The sequence below is a fragment of the Anguilla rostrata genome, chromosome 11 (genome assembly GCF_018555375.3).
Source record: "Anguilla rostrata isolate EN2019 chromosome 11, ASM1855537v3, whole genome shotgun sequence".
In the NCBI taxonomy this organism is placed as follows: domain Eukaryota; kingdom Metazoa; phylum Chordata; class Actinopteri; order Anguilliformes; family Anguillidae; genus Anguilla; species Anguilla rostrata.
The window spans coordinates 42930626-42953310 of NC_057943.1; the positions used below are offsets into that span (position 1 = coordinate 42930626).

The 22685-nt window shown below is 45.9% G+C and overlaps 1 protein-coding gene across 2 annotated transcripts; it reads left to right on the forward strand.

Annotated features, from left to right (window-relative positions):
• The first annotated feature begins 4064 nt into the window (after positions 1-4064).
• inka2 (inka box actin regulator 2) lies at positions 4065-19901 on the forward strand. Of its 2 annotated transcripts, none has more exons than XM_064300177.1 (2): positions 4065-4735; positions 16175-19901. In XM_064300177.1, the coding sequence occupies exons 1-2, from the start codon at positions 4664-4666 to the stop codon at positions 17159-17161; spliced, it is 1059 nt and encodes a 352-aa protein (XP_064156247.1). In that variant the 5' UTR covers positions 4065-4663; the 3' UTR covers positions 17162-19901. The 2 variants fall into 2 exon arrangements, with proteins under 2 accessions (XP_064156247.1, XP_064156248.1); XM_064300178.1 differs by lacking the exon at positions 4065-4735 and adding an exon at positions 14199-14399.
• The last annotated feature ends 2784 nt before the right edge of the window (positions 19902-22685 follow it).

The window sequence follows — 22685 nt, forward strand, 5'->3', positions numbered from 1 at the left end:
CAGGAGAACGTTTTTTATTTTATTTTGCAGTAGGTGGCAGCAAAAGACAGTTGTTGCTCGAGCAATCAACGTGAAAGTGGCTCAGTTTAGGCCAGTAAATTTGCACATAAACTTAAATTAAGCTAAATGTAGAAGTCAAGGACAAGCTCAAAAAGATGCATGACCATTGCTTTGCTCGCTAGCTAGAATTTGATATCTAACTACGCAAGCCAGCAAATTTGCCAGGATTTACATGACAGTGAGAGAGCATTAGTTAGCTACATAGCACTGTCGCACAAGAAGGTCCTGAGTTTGTATCCCGGCCTGAGCCTTTCTGTGTGGATTTTTGCATGTTCTCCCCGTGTCCGTGTGGGTTTCCTACAGGTACTCCGGTTTTCTCCCACAGTCCAAAGACATGCAGGCAGGCTAATTGAAGACTAAATTGCCCATAGGTATGAGTGTGAGAGTGTATGGGGAGTGAATGGTGTGTGTGCTTGCGATAGACTGGTGGCCTGTTCAAGGTGCATTTCTGCCTCTTTCCCAATGCCTGCTGGGATAGACTCCAGCACCCCCACAACCCTGACCAGGATAAACGGGTATAGATAATGGATGGGTATATAACAATAGAACAAGTAATTATTCCACTTGTTGAACTTATTTAACAAAAATTAGGAAAAATGATTATAATGCTGGGATTTGATTCAAATATTTCCTGCACGTATGCACTTGTTGGGCGTGTGTAGCGTGACCAGGATGCAGTAAGATCGGTTGTGCCAATAGTCTTCAGGCATGCTCAGAAGAAAACAAGGAGCCCAGCATCTAGGCATTGACTAAAAATGAAAACGTGCTATACAGTTTTTATTTCTGTATTTTTTTTACAGGAGAACCTAAGTCTCTTTTTACAGTGAATGGCTTCTTAGTTATTCTCCAAGAAGAGTTTGGTTACTCCAAGGATAATTCTAGATCTTCTGGAGATTTTTAATCCATGAGCACCTTACAACTTTATTTAATTAAGAAAGTATTCCGATTCAAAATCAGGCATGCAGGCAGAGATTTTAATCCGTTACTTCACTGCATAGCTGGCCATCACAGACTGGTCAGTCTTCAGGTCACAGAGACACATTCTCTAACACACATTTTCTAGCTCAGTTAGAAACGGAGCAAAATGAGTCCCTTGCTTTTCTGCATTAGAGCCATCCAGAATTCACACCAGTGACCTGATTGTTCAGTCAGTTGCCCTAGCCAGCTTGTGCACACTCTCCATGTTTTTCTACAGACAATGTCTGTTAACTGAAATGTACTCACACAACAAATATTATTAAATTCCATGTGTGCTCTGTCTCCAAAATCCATCACTGTTTCTCAATGAAAGGTCATGGAGAAACACCCCAAGCCAAGTGGCTTACTGGAATGTCTCCATCCAGTCCTGCATGACGGGCAGCTGCCAGCGCGTGTGGCCTACCAGGGCTGTGGGTTTCTGGAGCCAGTCACATAGACAGCTGGGAGAAGGGAGAATACAGACAGACAGCTGTCTCTCTGAGGGTTAAGTTGTAGCTCCTCTCCTTCCCAGCAGGGCTTGCAGCATTTCTGCCTCTCTCACACAAGCTGCCTCCACTCTCATTTCTGCCTCTCTCACACAAGCTGCCTCCACTCTCATTTCTGCCTCTCTCACACAAGCTGCCTCCGCTCTCATTTCCCTTCCTTCCAGCTGTTCAGCTTTCAACAAGCTAACAGGAAATGTTCCACAGGATAAAAACACCAGGAAGAAAAATCACTTTTTATAGAAACCCGGCAAAACATGAGGACAATCAACTACTGGCATACGTTACCATTGTAACGAGGCACATGCTTTCTTACACAGTGTACGGGAGTTTTGCCAAAATAGTTTCTTGTTTCTGGCACAATGAGCCATTTTTTGATTCCCAGTATGGAAAATCCCCTTCCGGTTAAACACAATGCTTAGAGAGAATTCAGTTTGAAATATTCATGTTCAATCACCACAACCAAGTTCCACTGTGGCAAACAGCAAGTGATCACTTGGCCTTAAATTACACTAAAAATGAAAACTGAACCTAGTGTTTCCACGAATACACTCTGTGTTCTGAACTGGCCTGGCCAGTTCCAGAACAAAATCACTGTGTGGGTGCATTAGAAATATATGGGGGTTCACTAGTTCCAGAGCAGAAGTAACTGCAGAGATGCTATCTCTGCACAACCTACATCCTTCCAATTCCAATTCTGGTGTCATTTGGACATACTGATCCCTTATTGGACATATGGCTATTATGTGATTATGTACTTTGTCACATTGTATACATGCATACGTGCAAGTTACTGGTATGTTAGTTAACTTAGTAGCCTTGTATGTAGCTTTCTCAGCTATGAAGGTAGCTAACAAGGCTCTGTAGCTGGCTTTATCATCTCGCGAGTTAGTTACTAGCTAGCTATTGACCCTTGCTATTAGAAACATTTCTTAACTACCATAGCATACTCTCTGAAGAAAGGTTGAGTCTGAAACCTGTGCACTTGAAGAACCCTTTGCCATTAGAGGATGTGCTCTGTAAAGGGTGTCATGGAGAATGCCTTTGAAGATGTTATACATAAAACCTTTATTATGGAGGGTTGTACATAGACCTACTTTGGCACATAAGTGGGTACCTCTATAGGAAAGAGCTCCTTTTGGTACAAACAAGAACTCTTTTTTGTGAGAGTGAACTGCATAGACAGTGAATTTGCTTATGAAATTTTAAATCTAGCTGTGTGTGCAAGATTTAGCACTAACATGTCTTCAGAACTGATTTATAACTGTTGCAGAGGTGCAGTTGTACTGCAAAGGCTTCAGAAAACAAGTGGACTGAGGGATATGATGAGATTTTTCACAAAGAAAATTTTTTATTGCCTTCAGTTGGTATTCAGCCAAATCAAAGCTGGATTTTATATTTGCCTAAGACTTTATGCTATGGATGAACACCTAGCAATTCATATAACAAATTGAATTATTTAAATAATTTCCTAAATGTGACAATCAGTCTATTTTAATACTCTCTTTCTACCTCTTTTTCTCTCTCTCCGTCTTTTTTCCTTTGCCCTTTGCCCTCTTTCAATGACAGATTTTCTTTACCTCCCACCAAGTCTCACAAAACAGAAAAAAAATATTTCATGCAAATCCTGTGGCCTGCTTTCACAACGTCAAGCAAACAAATATCAGCTGGGATTAAGATTTATTGTTGTTATTATTATTTTTATGCATTTGTTTTATTGATTATATTTGACTCTCATGTTGACATCAAACGCACAGGAGAGCCCTGTTAGCCTCGGGCAAAGTGATTGCTAGTACTGTACCGCTCTCCTCAAGTAAAGAGCTGGTGTAAAACATAACGCTGGGAGCTGGATAATTCCCTGCTGTCAGCACACAGTGCTTCCCTTCTCTCTGCAGCACGGTGTGGAATGACAGGCTGAGCACCAGCGTCCAGTGCTGCCGGCCCAAAACGTCCTGTCCAGGACTGACCAATGGGCAATGGATGATTTGTTCATTTTTTTTAATTTCTCAAATTTGCAAGCCGTTTTATCAGTTTTGTGCACCTGAGCTAACACAAGACTTGGCACAGATAAAGATGCACCATGCAGCCCTTTCTGGAAGGTTCCCAGCCAGGAATATATGAGAAGCCTGAGATGACTACTTTGATAAATACTTGGACATCATACTGACCGCCATTAGGGTTGTATATTACAGTGTTGTTATAATGAGTGAAAGCTTGTGGTCATTACAGTCAGTTCAGTGGAAAACCCTTAGAATGGGCGGGCTTTCAGTTCTGTAAAGGTATGGGGTTTGCCCCATACCCATAACTTCTACTTGCCAATACAACTATATGTTTCTATATCTGTGATAAATGTCGTAAGAATGCCCTCACTGCACTTCTCTCCTTATACTATTCTCGTACTTCCTCATTTACTATCGATGTCTGGAAAAAAATAATAATAATAAAATTTAAAAAAACATTAAAATAAACGTTTCGACAATAGCCAGACATTACCTGTATCTGATCAACGCTCTGGAACGGAAATAGCTTAATTGTTTATAATATTTCTGGGGAGGGAAGTGTACAGAAAACAATCAAGTCCCGCAGAAAGGCTGGATCTCTTTCTCGTTCACGTTACCAAGCCAAAGCCCAGTTCTAAATGTTGTCGCTGATGGATACAAGGAAATAGCCTACTGGCGGGGCTGCCCTGGAGGCGGAGAATCGCCACACGCTCAACGTAAACGCAGCGTTTGAGTGAAAGAAAGATCTGACCCCAGATCACTTGGCAAGAGCAGCGATAAGATGAAGATATGGTCCGTCCATGTCGCTGACAAAGATGCGGTTTTTAATTGTGCCCGGATATTGTTTCTGGATGATTAATTGAAGAGATGAAGACATTAAACCCGAAGAATTTATTTTTTCCGCTATGAACAGCGCTCAGTCGGAATATGACCACGCACCGACAGGAAGAACAGCAAAGACCACTTTTTTCTAATATACGTGTTTATGTTATGTTAGACTATTTAATAGCTACTATAAAAATACAAGAAAGACAGGAAAATTACGGCTGTTCTTCAAGATGACATCCTTTTGGGTTCTCCAGAAATATCAGAGAGGCATGTTTTGAAACTAAATTTATAAATATATTATGTACAGTAATAAAAATGGAAGGACAACATCCAATGTCTGAGCGCAAAAACATGGATAACTGCCTGAGACGTTTGAAGCTGGAGCTGGTATGTAATTGTTTTTTTTTCGGTTGTATACTGTAAAATGAAATTAATGTTGTGCCTTTCAAAGTTATGGGCGATGGAACAATGGGAGATTTTACTAGAGCATTAAGCCTATAAGTAAGATTTCACATGGGCAGCGCACAATGGTCCCAAGATCAGTAAATACCAGCGAACCGGTACACGAGAGAAAACGTCCGTTTGAATTTACGAGCGGCCATGTGTTCGCATTCCTTAAGTTGCGGGGTGCAAAAGTAGGCTACAAGCGATACACCTGGCGAATGCAAGGCGAAATGTCAAAGCGTGAATGTTTATTTTTTTCTGCAACAAATGTAATGAGCAATGTTTCTCGTTTAAATTTAGGCCTTTTAGGCATTATTTAGGCATTATTTGTTTAATCGTGATTGTCGCCTTCTGTGTATTATATGGAGTCCAGTTAAACGACACTGTCACCGTCACGTCATTAACCGAAGATAGCCTACAGTAGCCTATACAGCACCGACCAGTGTGTTTAAAGCATATTCCTCAATATGTGTTCCACATAAATTATGTCAATTATTTGTTGGTTTACAGCTGTTGAAATATTATATTGGTTTAGTGAAGGGTACTTGCTTATTTCCAATTAAGTTGTGATGACACTTGTATGCATACTTCGGCAACAGTTGTTTAAACTGGAACAAGTCAGCAGAAGCGCAGATGATAATCCTCATATGCTCGTTTGAAACACCCACGAGAATTTATACTGCCTTGTGTTTCCAGCCTTTTCAGACTGCCCGATGTTCGCGTATGGGTTTGCTTATAATAATAATAATAATAATAATAATAATAATGCAAATCCAGCTTGGTGGATTTCTTTATGGACTGTGGTCAGTCCACAAACAACTCGATTCACACAGTCGAGGCTGCATGTGATTGATAATTGCATTCATATAAATCACATAAATCTTTTCATGGGATATGTTTATGGCACTGTTACAGTTTGAAAAAGTGACGAATGAGTAATCACTCTCAGTATACACCGTGCTCTCCCTTCCCCACCTTGGGAAACACTGCCCTTAATTTGATGTGATTTGTTATTTGTGTCAGTTTCTTTTCCTCTTGTTACCAATAAAAAACAAATATCAGTGAGACGACTTTTTGTAATTGACCACATGTTTACATTGCCTTTCTAAGAATTTTGGAATAAATCATTTAATGCAGCAGAAAAGGTTCAATAATTATGTCCCCCATTCGTTGGAGAAACAAAGGATTGATTTACGGTTTAGGCTCTGTGCGGCTGTGGGTAAGATGCTGCTCTTTGACCTGGTCTTCTCGCCAGACTCCTGATTCCCCGTGTTTGGGTAGTCAGCTCTGCATCAACTGGACACGCGCAGTACGTGCTTTGTTTTGTTCACCAGGATAGTCCGCATGCTCGAGTATTACAGACACTGTGAGATAGTGTGATATCCAAGGCCAGAGGATGCAGTAGGCTACAGCTGGCCTTTCTTTAGCGTAGCACTTTCATCATATGTACGGTGAGAATAAATAACAGTTATACAAAAACATAGTATCCACATTAAGCACCATTAACTCTGATGCCTCAAGACATTTATTTGTAGCTTATTTAGTAAATATGTATGCATAAAATAACATAATGATGAGGACAGATCATTCAGCCCAACAATGCTCACAATTTTCCTGACTAAATTAGTGCTCTTGTTACCTACAGACTAGATAGTATCTAACATGTATGAAGCCTAGTCTTGAAAATCCTGCTTCTACTACATGATCTGGCAGGCTATTCCACCCACTGACTACTCTCTGTGTGAAAAAATTCTTCCTAACGTCTGTACAGAATTTTAACCTTTTGCTAATTTCCATGTATGTCCCCTTGTTCGGACATAGAACTGAACCTGAACAATCTCTTGTAGTTCACTTTGTTGTTCCCTTTTATGAATTTAAAAGCCTCATAAAATCTACGGGCTTTTAACTAGAGCTTTCAGAGGTTAGCATTCAGCTTAGATGCCAGCATTAGACTACTGTGTAGTTTATTACTTTTCTAGATGTTTTCTTAGGTATCAGTAATCAGGTCATTACTCTTTCTTATGAGTATTAGGCATATGTGGGATACTGTTACCTTAGCTTCCATCCTTATGCTGTTAGGTACATTACATAAGAAATAAAATAGTGCAACTGATACCAATACCTTAAATGCATTATAAGAGATAAGGATAATGTGGGTGTAGCTTGTTTGCCAAGTTATTTTTGCTTTGAGAAACTGTGAAAAGAGGAACACTGAAAAATGTAGGAAAAGGTTAGGCAACATAGGTCAGTGTGCCTGGTGCCAGAGAATGGAATTCAAGGATTTCAGACTAATCTCGTTGCTGTTGCACAACTAGATTTCAGAGCAACATTAATGAAATCTGACTCTTCTAGATCCTGCAATGGATCTTGAAACAGCCCAATATTTATAAAGTGGGTAAAACAAAAGAGAAAGGACCTAATACTAAACCCATCTGTTATAATTTTACAGAGAGCTCAGCGTTCATAGGATGGAAACCAACAAAGCGAGAGACAAGGCAAACAAACTGAATTTGTTTCACAACATGGTGCCGGCCATCCCCTCAGGGTGGACAAAGAGAGTGTACCCGTCTGTTATCTGGCACTCCGGACGAGGAGCCAGACGAGAGCAGGTTGCATCGTGGGTCGGCTTTACCGCCGTTTGCACAAAGGGCCTGTCGCCCAGCTGACGCGACGAACAGGCCGGGAAACTGACGGCAGGTGCGAAAAGAAAACGGTAATTTGCGGGCAATCTGCTGAGCGGGTTCGCCCGTCCGCCACGCAGCCGGTGCCAGCCGGTGCCAGCGCGCGCGCTCCGTACGCATCCGCCCTCAGACCGGCCGCTGGGACCGCTTCAGAGCGTGAGCCTGGACGTGGAGCGCGAGCTTCAAAGCACCGGTGATTCGTCTTGGTGCGGGGGTCTGAATGTGTGCACTGCGTCCAGACGGAGCACCGGCTGAGGTCCGGCCCAATAGCGGCTGCAGTGCGATCTCTAGTTCCCGGCCAATGATCTCTAGTTCCTGAACATTCTCGACACATAAACTTGTCCGGTTTCCTTTTGGGGATCAGATGCTCGGTGAGAAAAGGGCACTGCTTTATGACACCCAGTTATTGTACAGAATATATGTGAATGAATGAAAATTAATAAAACAATACTACAAATGCTAATGTTATCAAAGGGGCATATTGGGCACTTGGGGCAATAGGGGCAGGTGCCCAGGCAACCAGAACACAAAAAGTGAGAGTGCATGTGCAATTTTTGGCATGGATACTAATTAACATGATACTCTAATGTGATTGTCTACCTTTACACTGTAAACCACAATGAAGGTTTTCTGAGGTGGAGAGCCAGGCAGAGCCCCTATATCTGATGCTGGAGCACAGGAGATCCAATCTGCGCGTTTCCTCTGGGCTCATTCATTAACGGCTCTTCCTTCCTTTCCTCTAAAACTGGCAGCAGACCGTTAGCAGCTGCAGCACTGCATTTGTGAACATTTTTTTCAAAATATCAACAGAATCCCTCTCAGTTTCCCTGGGAGGGGGGTCAGCCAGTGGCAGTTGGTCTGTCAACAATAAATTTATATCCAAAACATTTTTTGACAACAGAAGCAGCAAACAGAATACTGCACCACCCTAAAAAACCCAAAGGAACAGCCTTCCAAGCTACGCTCTCAGAGGCCATGTTCATAAAGAGTCCATACCCACAGCCTTAACCATTATGCAAGTACAGTATGCAGTGCTGATCTACTACCAGGCTTTCCCAGTTCTTATCCATTATGAGCTAAAAATCTAAACACATATGCGCCCAGCAGACCTGGGTCAAGTACACATTTCAGATTCAGAGCCGGGGTCTGATTCAGGCCTGATTCAGAGCAGGGGCCTGATTCAGAAACGGGGGCTGATTCAGGCCTGATTCAGAGTGGGGGCCTGATTTAGAATGGGGGCCTGATTCAGAGCAGGGGCCTGATTCAGAGCGGGGGCCTGATTCAGAATGGGGGCCTGATTCAGAGCAGGGGCCTGATTCAGGCCTGATTCAGAGAGGGGGCCTGATTCAGAGTGGGGGCCTGATTCAGAGATGGGGCCTGATTCAGAGAGGGGGCCTGATTCAGAGCAGGGGCCGGATTCAGAGTGGGGCCTGATATAGAATGGGGGCCTGATTCAGGCCTGATTCAGAGTGGGGGCCTGATTCAGAGAGGGGGCCTGATTCAGAGATGGGGCCTGATTCAGAGAGGGGGCCTGATTCAGAGAGGGGGCCGGATTCAGAGTGGGGGCCTGATATAGAATGGGGGCCTGATTCAGGCCTGATTCAGAGTGGGGGCCTGATTCAGAGAGGGGGCCTGATTCAGAGCCGGGGCCTGATTCAGGCCTGATTCAGAGTGGGGGCCTGATTCAGAATGGGGGCCTGATTCAGGCCTGATTTAGAATGGGGCCTGATTCAGAGAGGGGGCCTGATTCAGAGGGGGGCCTGATTCAGAGATGGGGCCTGATTCGAGAGGGGGCCTGATTCAGAGAGGGGCCTGATTCAGAGTGGGGGCCTGATATAGAATGGGGGCCTGATTCAGAAAAGTGGGGGCCTGATTCAGAGAGGGGGCCTGATTCAGAGATGGGGCCTGATTCAGAGAGGGGCCTGATTCAGAGAGGGGCCTGATTCAGAGTGGGGGCCTGATTCAGAGTGGGGGCCTGATTCAGAGCAGGGGCCTGATTCAGGCCTGATTCAGAGTGGGGGCCTGATTCAGAATGGGGGCCTGATTCAGAGTGGGGGCCTGATTCAGAGTGGGGGCCTGATTCAGAGAGGGGGCCTGATTCAGAGTGGGGGCCTGATTCAGAGCCGGGGCCTGATTCAGAGAGGGGGCCTGATTCAGAGCCGGGGCCTGATTCAGGCCTGATTCAGAGTGGGGGCCTGATTCAGAATGGGGGCCTGATTCAGGCCTGATTTAGAATGGGGGCCTGATTCAGAGCGGGGGCCTGATTCAGAGCGGGGGCCTGATTCAGAGCAGGGGCCTGATTCAGAGAGGGGGCCGGATTCAGAGCCGGGGCCTGGCCCCTGTGTTGGGGCATGAAAGGGTCATCGGGCCGCTGGAGCCACACGCCAGCAGGTCACAGGAAGCCCTCTGCTCTCTTCAGGGAACAAGACGGCCTCTGTGGGCGGGGGGGGGGGGGGCGAGAGTCTGTCAGCGCGGCCACGGGGAGACGTCATGCTAATCACAGCCTGGTCCTGCCGCCCCAGACAGAGAGCCTCCTGTCCCCACAGGGCCCGGGACGGGACAGACACCCTCCCGCATCCCCCAGGCACAGCTCCGTATTTCCTGCCCGACCTTCACGGGCGCTGGGGGAAGACTGGCCGCATTCATTTTTAATGAGCTGCCCAGAAAGAGCTCGGCTTCCCACACGCTTTTGGCACGGGTAACCTTGACGACGCCTCTTTCTGAAGTCTGATTACAGGAAAGGAATGTTTACGGCTATGCTGTGGCATAAATGCTCCTTCTGCTCCCCGTCTGCACACTCTGCCTCCAGGACATGTTTGTTTTCCTAAATAACCCCTTTGATCCGTTCAGCTGTGGTGTTCAGCTTTCCCTGATACACACGCGCGCATGCATGCACAAACATACATATGCACATGCACACACACGCATGCGTGCACACACAAACAGAAGCACGCATGCATGCATGCTCCCATGCATGCATACACGCACACACTCAGAGCACACTGAGCACACATAGACACACACACATGTTTTTAATCTCATTGTGAGGACGCATGTACTGATAGGGACTTGTGGGGACACAGTGTTCCAGACATGTCACAGAGCTGAAAAAAATCAAGCATGTTCCAAAGCTGTTTTAAGCATAAATATCACTCAAAACTTTCAATAGGACCTAAGTAAAGTGACATTTCACTGCCTTCTGAGGATGAGAGATTTAAGGTATAAAATCTTACTGAGGACCATCGGAAACACAAATTGTTTGGTGATGTTGTCCTGAGGCTGGATAATCGCAACATCGCAAGAATGGACAAGTACAGACATTGACAAAGACCACCTATTATTTTGTAGTCTGTGGATAACAGTACCATGTAGCATACCAATAAACTTCTAGATCTCCTCAAAGCGGGAACATATGAATTTCTGTGATGATAACTGTTCTGGTGTCAAGAGTATCTGTGGAATCTGATCCACTGTTTCTGTTCTGTTCCTATAAAGACATGGACTTGTAAACAGGTTAATCATATTGAACTAGAACAAACTAAAGCTTACAAAGCAATACAATTTTATTACATTCTTGAATCATCTGAAAATTTTCTAAGCACAGAATCAGGCACCCCCTGATTTACTGTGTAAAATGTCACTAAAGTACATTAACGGAAGTAAACAAATGAGACTTTCCTAAAGCGAATATGCGTCACACTCAATTGTGCTCATCGTAGGTGGTGTGTATTCTTGCAGTACTATCTCCTACCTCTGCGGTTAAACACACACTCACACTCATAGATTGGGTTTTTGAGTGAGTGAGTTGACTGGTCTTTGTCCCCAGCATGATATAAAAACAAGTGCATACACACACACATGCACACACACAAACACACACACTCTCAGAGCACACTGAGCGCACACAGAGACACACAACAGACACACACGCACACAAACAGATGCACACATCCATGCACCAATGCACACACACTCAGAGCACACACACACACACACACACACACACACACGTAAGGGCAGCCAGCTGAGATTAATCGCTTCTGATGTGTCATGTGAGGCCTTTTGTTTTCTATTTAATTTAACAAGATGGGGTCTCAACAGGGCCAAGCACAAAGAAAAGAGAACACATTCAGTGAGAAAAGTGCTAATAACCAGACTTTCAATTCTAACACAATTACAGGAACAGCAGTGCAGGGTTATTTACTGCTTTGCAAAACTGTTTTTGTAACCAGCAAATGGCAGAAAATTGGCCCCCTTTTTAAATGTGAAAAGGTTCAGTGAACGATCATCTGAAGTGAATGCTGAAGCTGTTGGTTATCTGTTCTGTACTTCCAAATCGTCCCTCAGGTCCTGATGCATGGTCAATTCTCAGAAAGAAAGGTAGGAAGAAGTGCCTGAAAATTGCCTTAAAGAGCAAAAATGTACGTCCAATGTACCTTTGTTTTTGAGTGCGGTTTGTTTTGAGGGAAGTGTGTAAAGGAAAGGCCATACTGCCTCCAGAATCATTCCCACAACGCACTGCTGCATTACATCTTATTTAATATATTTTATATTTGTTACGAAATTTTAAAAAAAATCCTGGACTTATAATTGCTTTTAATGTGGCAGGTTGTTCACCAGTCATCCATTCCTGTGTATTTTGGCTATCCTGTGCCGGTGGGTTTTTGCCAGACGTGGCTCCCAGTGCCCAGGCACCTGCTCATTTCATGCTTGAGCACCAGGAGCCGCTTTTTATTTGATTTTTAAAAATTAACATTTGTATTATTATTATTATTGACATTAACTTTCATTCATCCCATATATATTCTGAACATACCCGAACAGTTCCTGGGTTGGTGTGTCCTTTCCTCTCGCTGAGAGCCTGCCCCTCTGAAGCGCTGTGTTAGGTCCTGGTTTGACTGCCCAGCGCGTGACAGACGCAGAGCGCGCGCGGAGTACGCACCGGGACCGCCGCGCGGGAACGCGGGGGCGGAGACTCTACACCCCGGAGGTCTGAGGTCACTTCCCTGGGAGCGGTGTGCGTTACAGGCTCTCAGCGAAGTCCCACACATGCGAGAGATCGATAATGCAGACGGACAGCATTTGGCTGACCGAGCTCTGAGGGAGGGTGCGGGGGGGGGGAGTAAGGCCACTGCTGTGCAGATTCTCTGGGAAAAACTGCACTACAACACACTTACAATGCAAGACAAAAAGCCATATGTTTTATACATAACATGAGCCACGTAAGCCTCACATGTAAGATCTGAGCCCACATGTAACATTTTAGTTCTGCATCGCGTTTACATTTACATTTAGAAATCTAGCAGACGCTCTTATCCAGAGCTTTTACCTTCCCGAAAAAGCTTGATGGAAGATCTGAAGTGGGACGGGGATGTTTCCCTCACATTAGTCAGTGGCGGGAGGTGATTTAGGGATTAAAGCAGATTTTTCTTCCCCACCATGGGACGGGAGCGTGACTCCAGAGGGGCAAGGCTGGGAAAGCAGGGGGAAGCAGTGCAGGGGACTCCTGTCTGCCAAAAACAGATCCTTGCATTATTCTGGATATATCCTATGGATCACAATGTTGTGACTATTAATTGGGACATGATTGACAGTTTTTATTTCTATATTTTTGCATAGAGCCATTTAAAAACACTTTGCCACACAATCAACCTTTTCCTCACCATTTCCTGTAAAATCACTCTTGATTCAGTTAAAAAAGTAAATATGTGCAACACTAACAGCTTCAGGAATTTTCATTTTACTGAGGCCTTCAGAGCACAGAAGCCACCAAAAATACCTTATGGAGATACAGTTTTCATTAGAATTTTTAGAAGTTTGTTTGTTTTTTTGTATGATTTTTTGTACTTAGCCGGGCACTTAAACCTGTCATTTCTAGACACATCACATGACTACAAAAACAGAACCATTAAAATACAAAATAAATATAATACTGATTGACAGGTGACCCACAATGGGTCTGTATCGTGGATGGTTTAGCCCGGTCTGCTTCAGTGCACATTTAGCATCTGTTAGCGCTGTTAGCATCATTTGAGTACTGCAGCCCTGCTTTTAAAGATGTGTAATTATTCCTCATGAAAAAGACCATATGGGCGACAAAAAGAAGAACAAAGAGGCATTAGCGGCTGCAATGATCTCCTACTCTGTTCAGACAGCATGAGGGAACTCTCTATTGTTTTAAACATATGATCAGGTATCATGTGACCTATCACAGCGCCATGTACATTCTTGCTTCTCTGTCTGACAATGCGTGTACTTCCTCTAATGCACCTACCCAATACAACCTTCCTGACCCCCTATCACCCCCCCCCCCAAAAAAAAAGAAAAAAAGAAATTGTACTCTTATGGAAATTGAATATATCTTACTTTAAATATATGGATATTTTTGAATATATGACACATCAATATAGTGAATAAATAAAGATATGCATTACAATATCTGAATAGTGGTAATAATTTGTATAATTGCCTATATGTTCCACTACTGTGATATTGTTGTTCTGATGAAATTCCAATCATTCGTTTCTGCAGTATGCAACTCTGAACCAGCTGTAACTCAAAATCACCCTAAATTAAAATTCTAAATTAAAATTAAAATAGCTCTCAGCAGGAAAAACAGTTCTGCCATCCAAACATATGTCTACCCCCTCGCGCCCCCATCGCGCTCCCACCGCCCCCCCCTCCCCCTCTCTCTGCCACACATGCCTGTGATTCCCATCCCTCCTTCTGCTTCCCAATCATCACTGCTCCAATGAGCATCTTGGGATTACAGCCTGCGCACAGCCAATCAGACTGCAGGCTGGAACAGGGCCCCGATTGGCCAGCTGCTACATATAGGGTTGACAGGCTGGGAGTGAGAGAGGTGAGAGGACACAGAAACAGGCAGGACAGTGCGGAGGGCGGTCCTTTGTGAAAGTTTGGAGAAGGTAAGCCGATATGCTCCGCTGTTTTAGGCTTAAGGCTTTCTGCTGAGGTGGCCCTGTAACATGATCGTGGGCTTAGACACATTGACACACACATATAATTAAGCTCATGCAGGGCTGCACAGCAAGGACTGCTCACTATTAATCTCCCTGCCGTGGAGTCATGGTGCTGCTGCTGTTATAGATTCATAGACATGGGGTACTGCTTTGTGGTGAGACTTACAGTACCAGCCTTTAAGATTTCTGAAAATTTCATTTGGAGGCCAAACATGCTGATACTTCACATGACAAAGAAGAATGTCAGTGGCTTATATGGCGAAAGGTAACCAGGCCTTAGAGATGAAATTGCGGATTGTTGTGGCATATTAGAAGATAATGAACCCTCATAAATTGAGATTGGGAACAAGCATTTGTACTGTAGATGTATTTCATTTTAGAGCCATTTACATGAACTTCAGGTTGATATAGTTTATGAAATTGAATATTGTCTAGCTTGCTGTTTGCCATTGGAACGTGGGGTGGGGTTATGGTGTCTCCTTGAGGAAGACTCTTTAAACTCCTCTAAAGACATTGTCCTGGGAGCAGATTACAGAGCATGCAAATGCATAGGATTCTGTGTCAGCAATGATAAGGGGTTGTGTGCTTAATAAATAAATAATAAAAATATGGATTTCAAGGCAGTTTCTGCCTGGGGAAGCATGGTGTTAATGGAACTGCTGAAGATACAGAACACACATCCTCAGGATGTTTGAGTGTCCATCAGAGCACAGGTGTACCTGCGCAGCAGGATGTTTGTGTGTGTCCGTCAGAGCACAGGTGTACCTGTGCAGCAGGATGTTTGAGTGTGTCCGTCAGAGCACAGGTGTACCTGTGCAGTTTGAGTGTGTCCGTCAGAGCACAGGTGTACCTGTGCAGTTTGAGTGTGTCCGTCAGAGCACAGGTGTACCTGTGCAGCAGGATGTTTGAGTGTCCGTCAGAGCACAGGTGTACCTGTGCAGCAGGATGTTTGAGTGAGTCCGTCAGAGCACAGGTGTACCTGTGCAGCAGGATGTTTGAGTGAGTCCGTCAGAGCACAGGTGTACCTGTGCAGTTTGAGTGTGTCTGTCAGAGCACAGGTGTACCTGTGCGGCAGGATGTTTGAGTGTCCGTCAGAGCACAGGTGTACCTGTGCAGCAGGATGTTTGAGTGAGTCCGTCAGAGCACAGGTGTACCTGTGCAGCAGGATGTTTGAGTGAGTCCGTCAGAGCACAGGTGTACCTGTGCAGTTTGAGTGTGTCCGTCAGAGCACAGGTGTACCTGTGCAGCAGGATGTTGGGGTGTGTCTGTCAGAGGAGCAGTGTACCTGTGCAGTTTGAGTGAGTTCCTCAGAGCAGCAGCACCTGTGCGGCTGGTACTGCCGTAAACTGGCTGAAAGCCTCACAGCAGTCACATGGTAATGGCGCATATCTGTACGCGTTCGTCAGGCAGCTATCCCCAGTGTCCGGGAGAGGGATCAGCTGTTAGAGCTCAGAGACCTTCACTGCAGGGGGTTCCAAAACTGGGGGGTCAGGACCCATTGGCGGGTCGTGGGAGGGGTTGAGGAAGGTCATAAGATGACATATGCAATAATATTAATAGATTACTGTTTATACTCCCATATATATATGTATACTCTCTTATCGTTGAAGCTCAGTTGAATTAAAAACACCGCACCTGTTACAAGCACTGCCCTGGCTACAGTATTAATGAGATTCTCTCTCTCTCTCTCCCCCTCTCTCTCTCTCTTGCTCGTCCTGCAGCTCTCTATGAAGGAGGTGGGCGATGGGCTCCATGCTCAGATGAACTCCATGATGGGGGCTCTTCAGGAACTCAAACTCCTGCAGGTGCAGACGGCGCTGGAGCAGCTGGAGATCTCTGGGAAGGGCAGCAAGGCCGCCCCGCCTGCTGCCCCATGCCCTGTGCCCCTTTCCTGCCCCCCGTCCCACGAGCTGGCCCCGTCCGCATCCAGGCAGGTCCATGGGCGGAGCCTGGACCCCTCCCCCACCTCCAGCCCAGAGAGCGGCAGCTTCCCCCTTCCACAGTGGCCTTTGCGGGACGGCGCCCCCTGGTGGGAGGCCGGGTCGGAGGTGCGAGTCCCCTTGCGAGCGGCCGAGCCGCTGGACCTGACCGCCGTCCTGCAGACCCTCTCCCGCGAGGGCCCGTCTCTGGACAGCGACTGCTCCCGGGACAGCGCGGACGACAGCAGCGACTGGACCTCGTCCCTGATGAGCCGCAGCCGGAACAGGCAGCCCCTGGTGCTGGGCGACAACATCTTCGCCGACCTCGTGGGGAACTGGCTGGACCTGCCCGAGCTGGAGGAGAGGCCTGCAGAGGCAGGGGAAAGGGCAAAGGTCATGGACCAGCCCGCCCACCCGCTCAGGCTCAGCCGCTCCCAGGAGATCTGCAGGAAGTTCTCCCTCACTGCCAACATCTTCCGGAAGCTTCTGCGCAGCGTGCGGCCGGACAAGGACAAGCTGCTGATGGAGAAGCCCGGCTGGATGCCCCTGGAGGACCCAGAGACCCAACTCTGCAAGAGGCCCAGAAAAGCCGCCAAGCCAAAAGGGAGCTTTTACCTCCCCTTCCGAACTGGGGCAGGAGGGCAGGGTCGGCGTGGGAAGGGGAGCCTCTGTCCAGAGCCTGCGGAGGACGAGGCTCAGATCTCAGGGGTGTACGTCGGCAGGGTGGGCTCGGAGTTTGTGGAGAACGCAGGCCCTGTGTTTCATTTCAACTCAGCCGTCTGGGTCTGAGGGCTTTCCTCACTGCCACAGGAGAGGCACTGCATTCACACGACGTCTTCCTCAGAACTTTCTAGAACTTTCTCCCGCTGTGTGACCGGTGTGAAATCGTAGTCGGCCGTGGTGTGGCTTACAATCCTGCAAGGTGTGGCCATGTCACATTTTTGTTTTCAACAAGTTTACAAGGAGTATTCGTAGGATATGCTACCTGAACCCTGGCTATGGATGGTGTTCTGTTCAGACCCCATCCACCACACCTTTGCAGTACCACACAAACCGCTAGTGTTACTCCCATTAAGAACGGACACTAAGGAACCTCACCAGAATCACATTCCTAAATGTACTGATAATTATTAACTGGATGTAAGTCCCAGTTTCCTGTTTGGAACAGCTATCATACCAGCGGGGGGAAAGTTCAGCTGAAAGCTGACGTGAGGGTTCTGAGTAACGAGCTTCCAACATTGCACTGTGAGAAGCCAAGCCAGCGATAGCAGCCTGACACATTTGGCCATCTCTCAGTTCCGTTACATTGCACGTCTCCCTTTTTAATTGTTTTCACCAACAGCAGCTGTCTAATGCCAGTCATAAAACCCTATTCTCTGTTCTGTGGTGTGAGGATTCTGTGCTGTTCCTCCACAGAGTGTGCAGTCATGTACGTGCACAGTCACGGAGTCATGTACGTGCACAGTCGCGGAGTCATGTACGTGCACAGTCGTGGAGTCATGTACGTGCACAGTCGTGGAGTCATGTACGTGCACAGTCACGGAGTCATGTACGTGCACAGTCGCGGAGTCATGTACGTGCACAGTCGCAAAGTCATGTACGTGCACAGTCGCGGAGTCATGTGCATGCACAGTCGCGGAGTCATGTGCGTGCACAGTCGCGGAGTCATGTACGTGCACAGTCGCAAAGTCATGTACGTGCACAGTCGCGGAGTCATGTACGTGCACAGTTGCGGAGTCATGTACGTGCACAGTCGCGGAGTCATGTACGTGCACAGTTGCAGAGTCATGTACATGCACAGTCGCGGAGTCTTGTACGTGCACAGTCGTGGAGTCATGTAAAGGTACACATAGCAGTGCGTGGTCTAATGGGAACATCACCACAGACACTCCGCTTATCAGTCATCAGATGTGTGCTAAGATCTCTGTACAGTGTTTCTCCTCTCCACTGACAGATGGCTTCTGTTATGACAGCAGCACACTGCGTGCTAACACCATCTGTTTGCTGAGAATTATGTAACGGTAATATTACGATTTTAACATTTTAGAGTCATTGCTATGGGCCCAAAAATGACTCTGGACAGGTGTTTGATACCCCCCTTCATATGGATGGGCATCGGGGGAGAGTCACTGTTAACAAATGAAGCTCTGTCTGTTTCGGATTAATTCCAGAGAGATTAGAGGTCATTATTGAAAGTTTGGCCATATGGAGACACTGCTCCAGTCCGGAGACTGATGTAACAGATTGGATCGATGGATCAGAGAAACTGAGGCTGATTCACACTTTTCAGAAAGAAAAAGAATTGATACAATCAAACTGCAAACATAAGAAATAACAGTGCTCTTTTACATTGTCCTTGTGCAGAGGGCTATGAGAGGGCACAGTTCTCTCTGACAGGGAAGTAAAGACACTCTTCAGAAGCCAGCATTTTCATTCAATTTAAAATATCCAGCATAAATATTGAACTTCATAGAAGCAACACCTGAAGCTAGGATGGATATCTTTATTCTTTGTGGGCCAGAATCAGTTTTTCCAGTGACGTCTACATAGCTGTACGTCTCAAAGCAAGGGTTTAATGTATCCCAGCAGCTAATTCGATTAGGAAATGAAGGTCTGATAGTATAAAAACCCAGCACTCTCTGGGCCTTGAGGAGTGAAATGGCAGAAGTGTTCTGTGCCATTATTAACGGGCTGGAGAGGTCTCTGCCTTGGCTGGTATTCAATACAATACAGGTGATTTTCCACCCATACAAAGAAAACTACACTTTTCAGTAGCCACTGCACATTAACAGTGGCCATAGACTCAGGTATTTCAAATATCAAGTCATCTGAGGTGCTGAACATAACAATGTAATATGCAACACCATGCCCATATTAATTACATACAAGAGTAATGAAGCAATAATGGATGCTCCTTGCCAAAGCCCATTAATGTACAGTAGACTGAGGCTTGGTCATTTAGCACTACATACTACACAGTACTTTCACAGGGCTTTCAAAAGTATTTATTTCTGTTTTGTCCTTTCATTCATTCATTTAGATGACGTCATATGTCACTGCCCAGACCTGGGTCATAATTTGTAAGTAGACACACGGTGTAGCTCGCTAAACTGGTTGTGTGAAATTGGATCACATCGCTGATACCAAGAGACATAAATTGTGGGGGTTATTTTGTGTCTAGCAGTCTCCTTAGATGTGTGTTAATCCAGTGAAATCTGGACAAATAACCAAAAAGGCATCATTAATTTTGCTGAGCAAAGTTACCCACCAGCCTTTAGCTCACGTGCTTTACTCTGCGTACAGATCCACCGGCCTCTCAGAGGCCAGAGTGAAGCATTTTCATTATCAAGGTTATAAATTGGTGTCCTTTTTTAAAAAATGTGTCATATTTTCTGCCTGTTTCTTAATATTGTTTTTCAACACAACATTTAGAAACCAGTGGTTCAGGAAACCTGTAGGGACTTTGAAAGTTAATTGTGCAGTTCCTGATCTTCTGTAAATTAAATAAATTAAACATGTTTCATGCAAACTTTTTCTCTTTTTCTTTTTTTTGGGTCTGGGTGGGCATAAGGGATGGGCGGCACTTGCCATGTGGCACACGACATACATACACTGTGAATGATATTTGGCCCATTTTCTCTGACGGTATGATAACTGTTTATCAGGAGCACTAAGATTTATGTGACAGTATCTCACACGTGGCTCTGATTCACCATAAAACAGTCCCCTTTGAGAATGGCGCTGCAGTATATGAAGGAATTATGAAGAGCTCAAGCAGTGGAACTGACAACTCAGTCCATCTCACTTTCCGTCCGTTTGCCAACTTCTGACTCTGTCTCACCCAAGTTCTTCTGCGCTGCTTTTCCTATTGTTGACAGTGCTCATCTTGCTAAAGGGGGAGATGTCTGCTGGACCAAAAGCGTTTCTAAAACCAGCTCACAGCTCCTCTAGAACTCACTCCAACATAAACAAACTTCAGTCAGGACAACTCACGTATTAAAATATTTACATGAGTATGTCAATACATTTGGGTTTGGCGCTGAATGGATCTGCTTCAGGTATTAGTGCACGTACCAGCATGCACTACCCTATCTAACAGGGAATACTATACATCTCCCCTGCTAAAGAGGAGGAATACCAGTAAACCCCCCAGTATCTAGAAGCAGGTCCAAACAACGGGTGGTGCTGGGGTGGTGGAGAGTGAGCGCAATACTGAGCAGCATTAGTGAAGCAGGCTAAAGCAGCGCAGGCAAGCAGCAGCACTGAGAGGTCTGACTGTGGGTTTAAATGTGACTGGATGGGTAACAGGAAAGTGTTGTGTGTATGTGGGCTGATTTGAAACTCGAGCGTCTTGGGGCCGAGCCTAGTCCTAGGTCACAGCCAGAACGTGTTTTAAGGCGGTATTCCGCTGTTGCAGTGTGGGCTCTGGGGGCACAGGACCCCCTGTGGAGCGCGCACACTGAGAGGATTTAACTCATTACATGCGACTGTAATGCAACGTGATCACTTTCACATGAAGCCTGGAACTCTGGTTTCTTTCAGCTACATGAGAATGGTGGCCACAGAGCATTAACACAAGCAATCTAATGAATCAGGGTAACTCTACACCAAAATGGTTCATGTACAACATAGCAAGTTACTGATGTATTCAAACCATATTGTCTACCTTACTGTTAAAAAAAAAAAATCTAAAATCAAATTACAACATTTCCAAGTGACAGTCCTCTTGTTACAATTCAGTTGGGGGTCTGCTCTGCTTTACTAAGAGCCACTGGATATCAAGGAAAATTATTTTCTACATCATCTACATTATATCACGACAAGGATACAGTGTCACTGGATTCTATGAACAAGAGCAGCCTGAACCTAATGATCCCAATGCAGTGCTGTTCTCTCGGGAACGGGGGGGCAACCATTCATTTTCAACAGAGCAGGGGTGCACAACTCCGGTCCGGTCCAGCCCTGTATTAGAGTTATGCATGCCAAAGGTATCTGAATGAACTGTAACGTTTGGTGAGCATATTGTTCTTCTTCACGCATATTGTTCTTCTTGCCCACAGATGGTGTAGTATCAGCCTGAAAATAATCTGTCAACCTTTGTGCAGCTTTAAAGCAATCTTTGCAATCCATACAGCCTCCCAGAAATCTCTCTTCAGTCTCTCTGCAACTTTCCTGCAATCCCTCAACTGGCAACACCCTCCATCACTCTGCCACCAGGCCTGTGCTAAATGATTAATACTTCAACCCTTTGGAGAGCAGCAGGTGTCCTGCAAACTACCGATTGATTTTAAAAGACACGTCCTTTGTTTTCAACATTATTCCACGTTTCGCTTATTTTGTTGCATTTTTGTGTCGGTCACACAGAAAGACCAATCATCTTTTTTCTCTTGCGTATAGGAAAGATGGTTGGTGCGGAGCGGAGTGCCTGAGGGCCACAGGCCGGCGTTTTCCCACGCGAGCGGACGGGAGGGTGACCGGCTACAGCTGCTGCCGGATCACAGAGTCCGTTCAGCGCGCCAGGAAGCCAGGAACCCACCCACCCCCTCCTGCTTCTCAAAACCGTCCCTGCCCGCCAGCAGTGTCAACCCCATCGACAAGCACAGCCTGTCCCAGACCAGGATCGGAAACCCATATGGGGTAAGAAGCCAGACTGCACTGTACCTACTGGGTACCGTCAAGAGCCAGACAGGACCCTGAACCGAGAGCCAGACCACTGTACCCTTGAAGCAGACTGCAGCTTCAACACATACTGGGTTACCCTGTCAAAGAGCCAGACTGCAGCTTCATAGAACAGACGCCTCAACCAAGTCACCTGTTAAGACCACTGCCTTCAACACTCTGTCCTTCAGACGACTGCAGCTGAACACTGCCTTCAGAGCCACGAGCTTCAGACAACTGTTCCCTGCAAAGCCAACGCCTCAACGTCCTCAGCAGCGGTTAAAACGGTCTAAAGTGCGCTAAATCTGGCCTCAGACAACGCGCTAACTCTGTCTGTCAAGCAGGCTTCAGAACATACTTTCGTCAAGCCACTCCAACATACTGGTTACCCTGTCAAAGAGCCAGACTGCACTTCAGACACATACTGGTACCTGTAAAAGAGCAGACTGCAGCTTCAGCACATACTGGGTTACCCGTCAAGAGCCAGACTGCAGCTTCAGACATCTGGTTACCCTGTCAAAGAGACAGACTGCGCTTCAGACACATACTGGTTACCCTGTCAAAGAGCCAGACTGCAGCTTCAGAACATACTGGGTTACCCTGTCAAGAGAGCCAGACTGCAGCTTCAGACACATACTGGTTACCCTGTCAAAAG

Coding starts and splice junctions, on each gene's coding strand:
- inka2 (XM_064300177.1), top strand. CDS start 4,664: ATGGAAGGACAACATCCAATGTCTGAGCGCAAAAACATGGATAACTGC. Junction 4,736..16,174: donor GACGTTTGAAGCTGGAGCTG/GTATGTAATTGT, acceptor CTCGTCCTGCAG/CTCTCTATGAAGGAGGTGGG.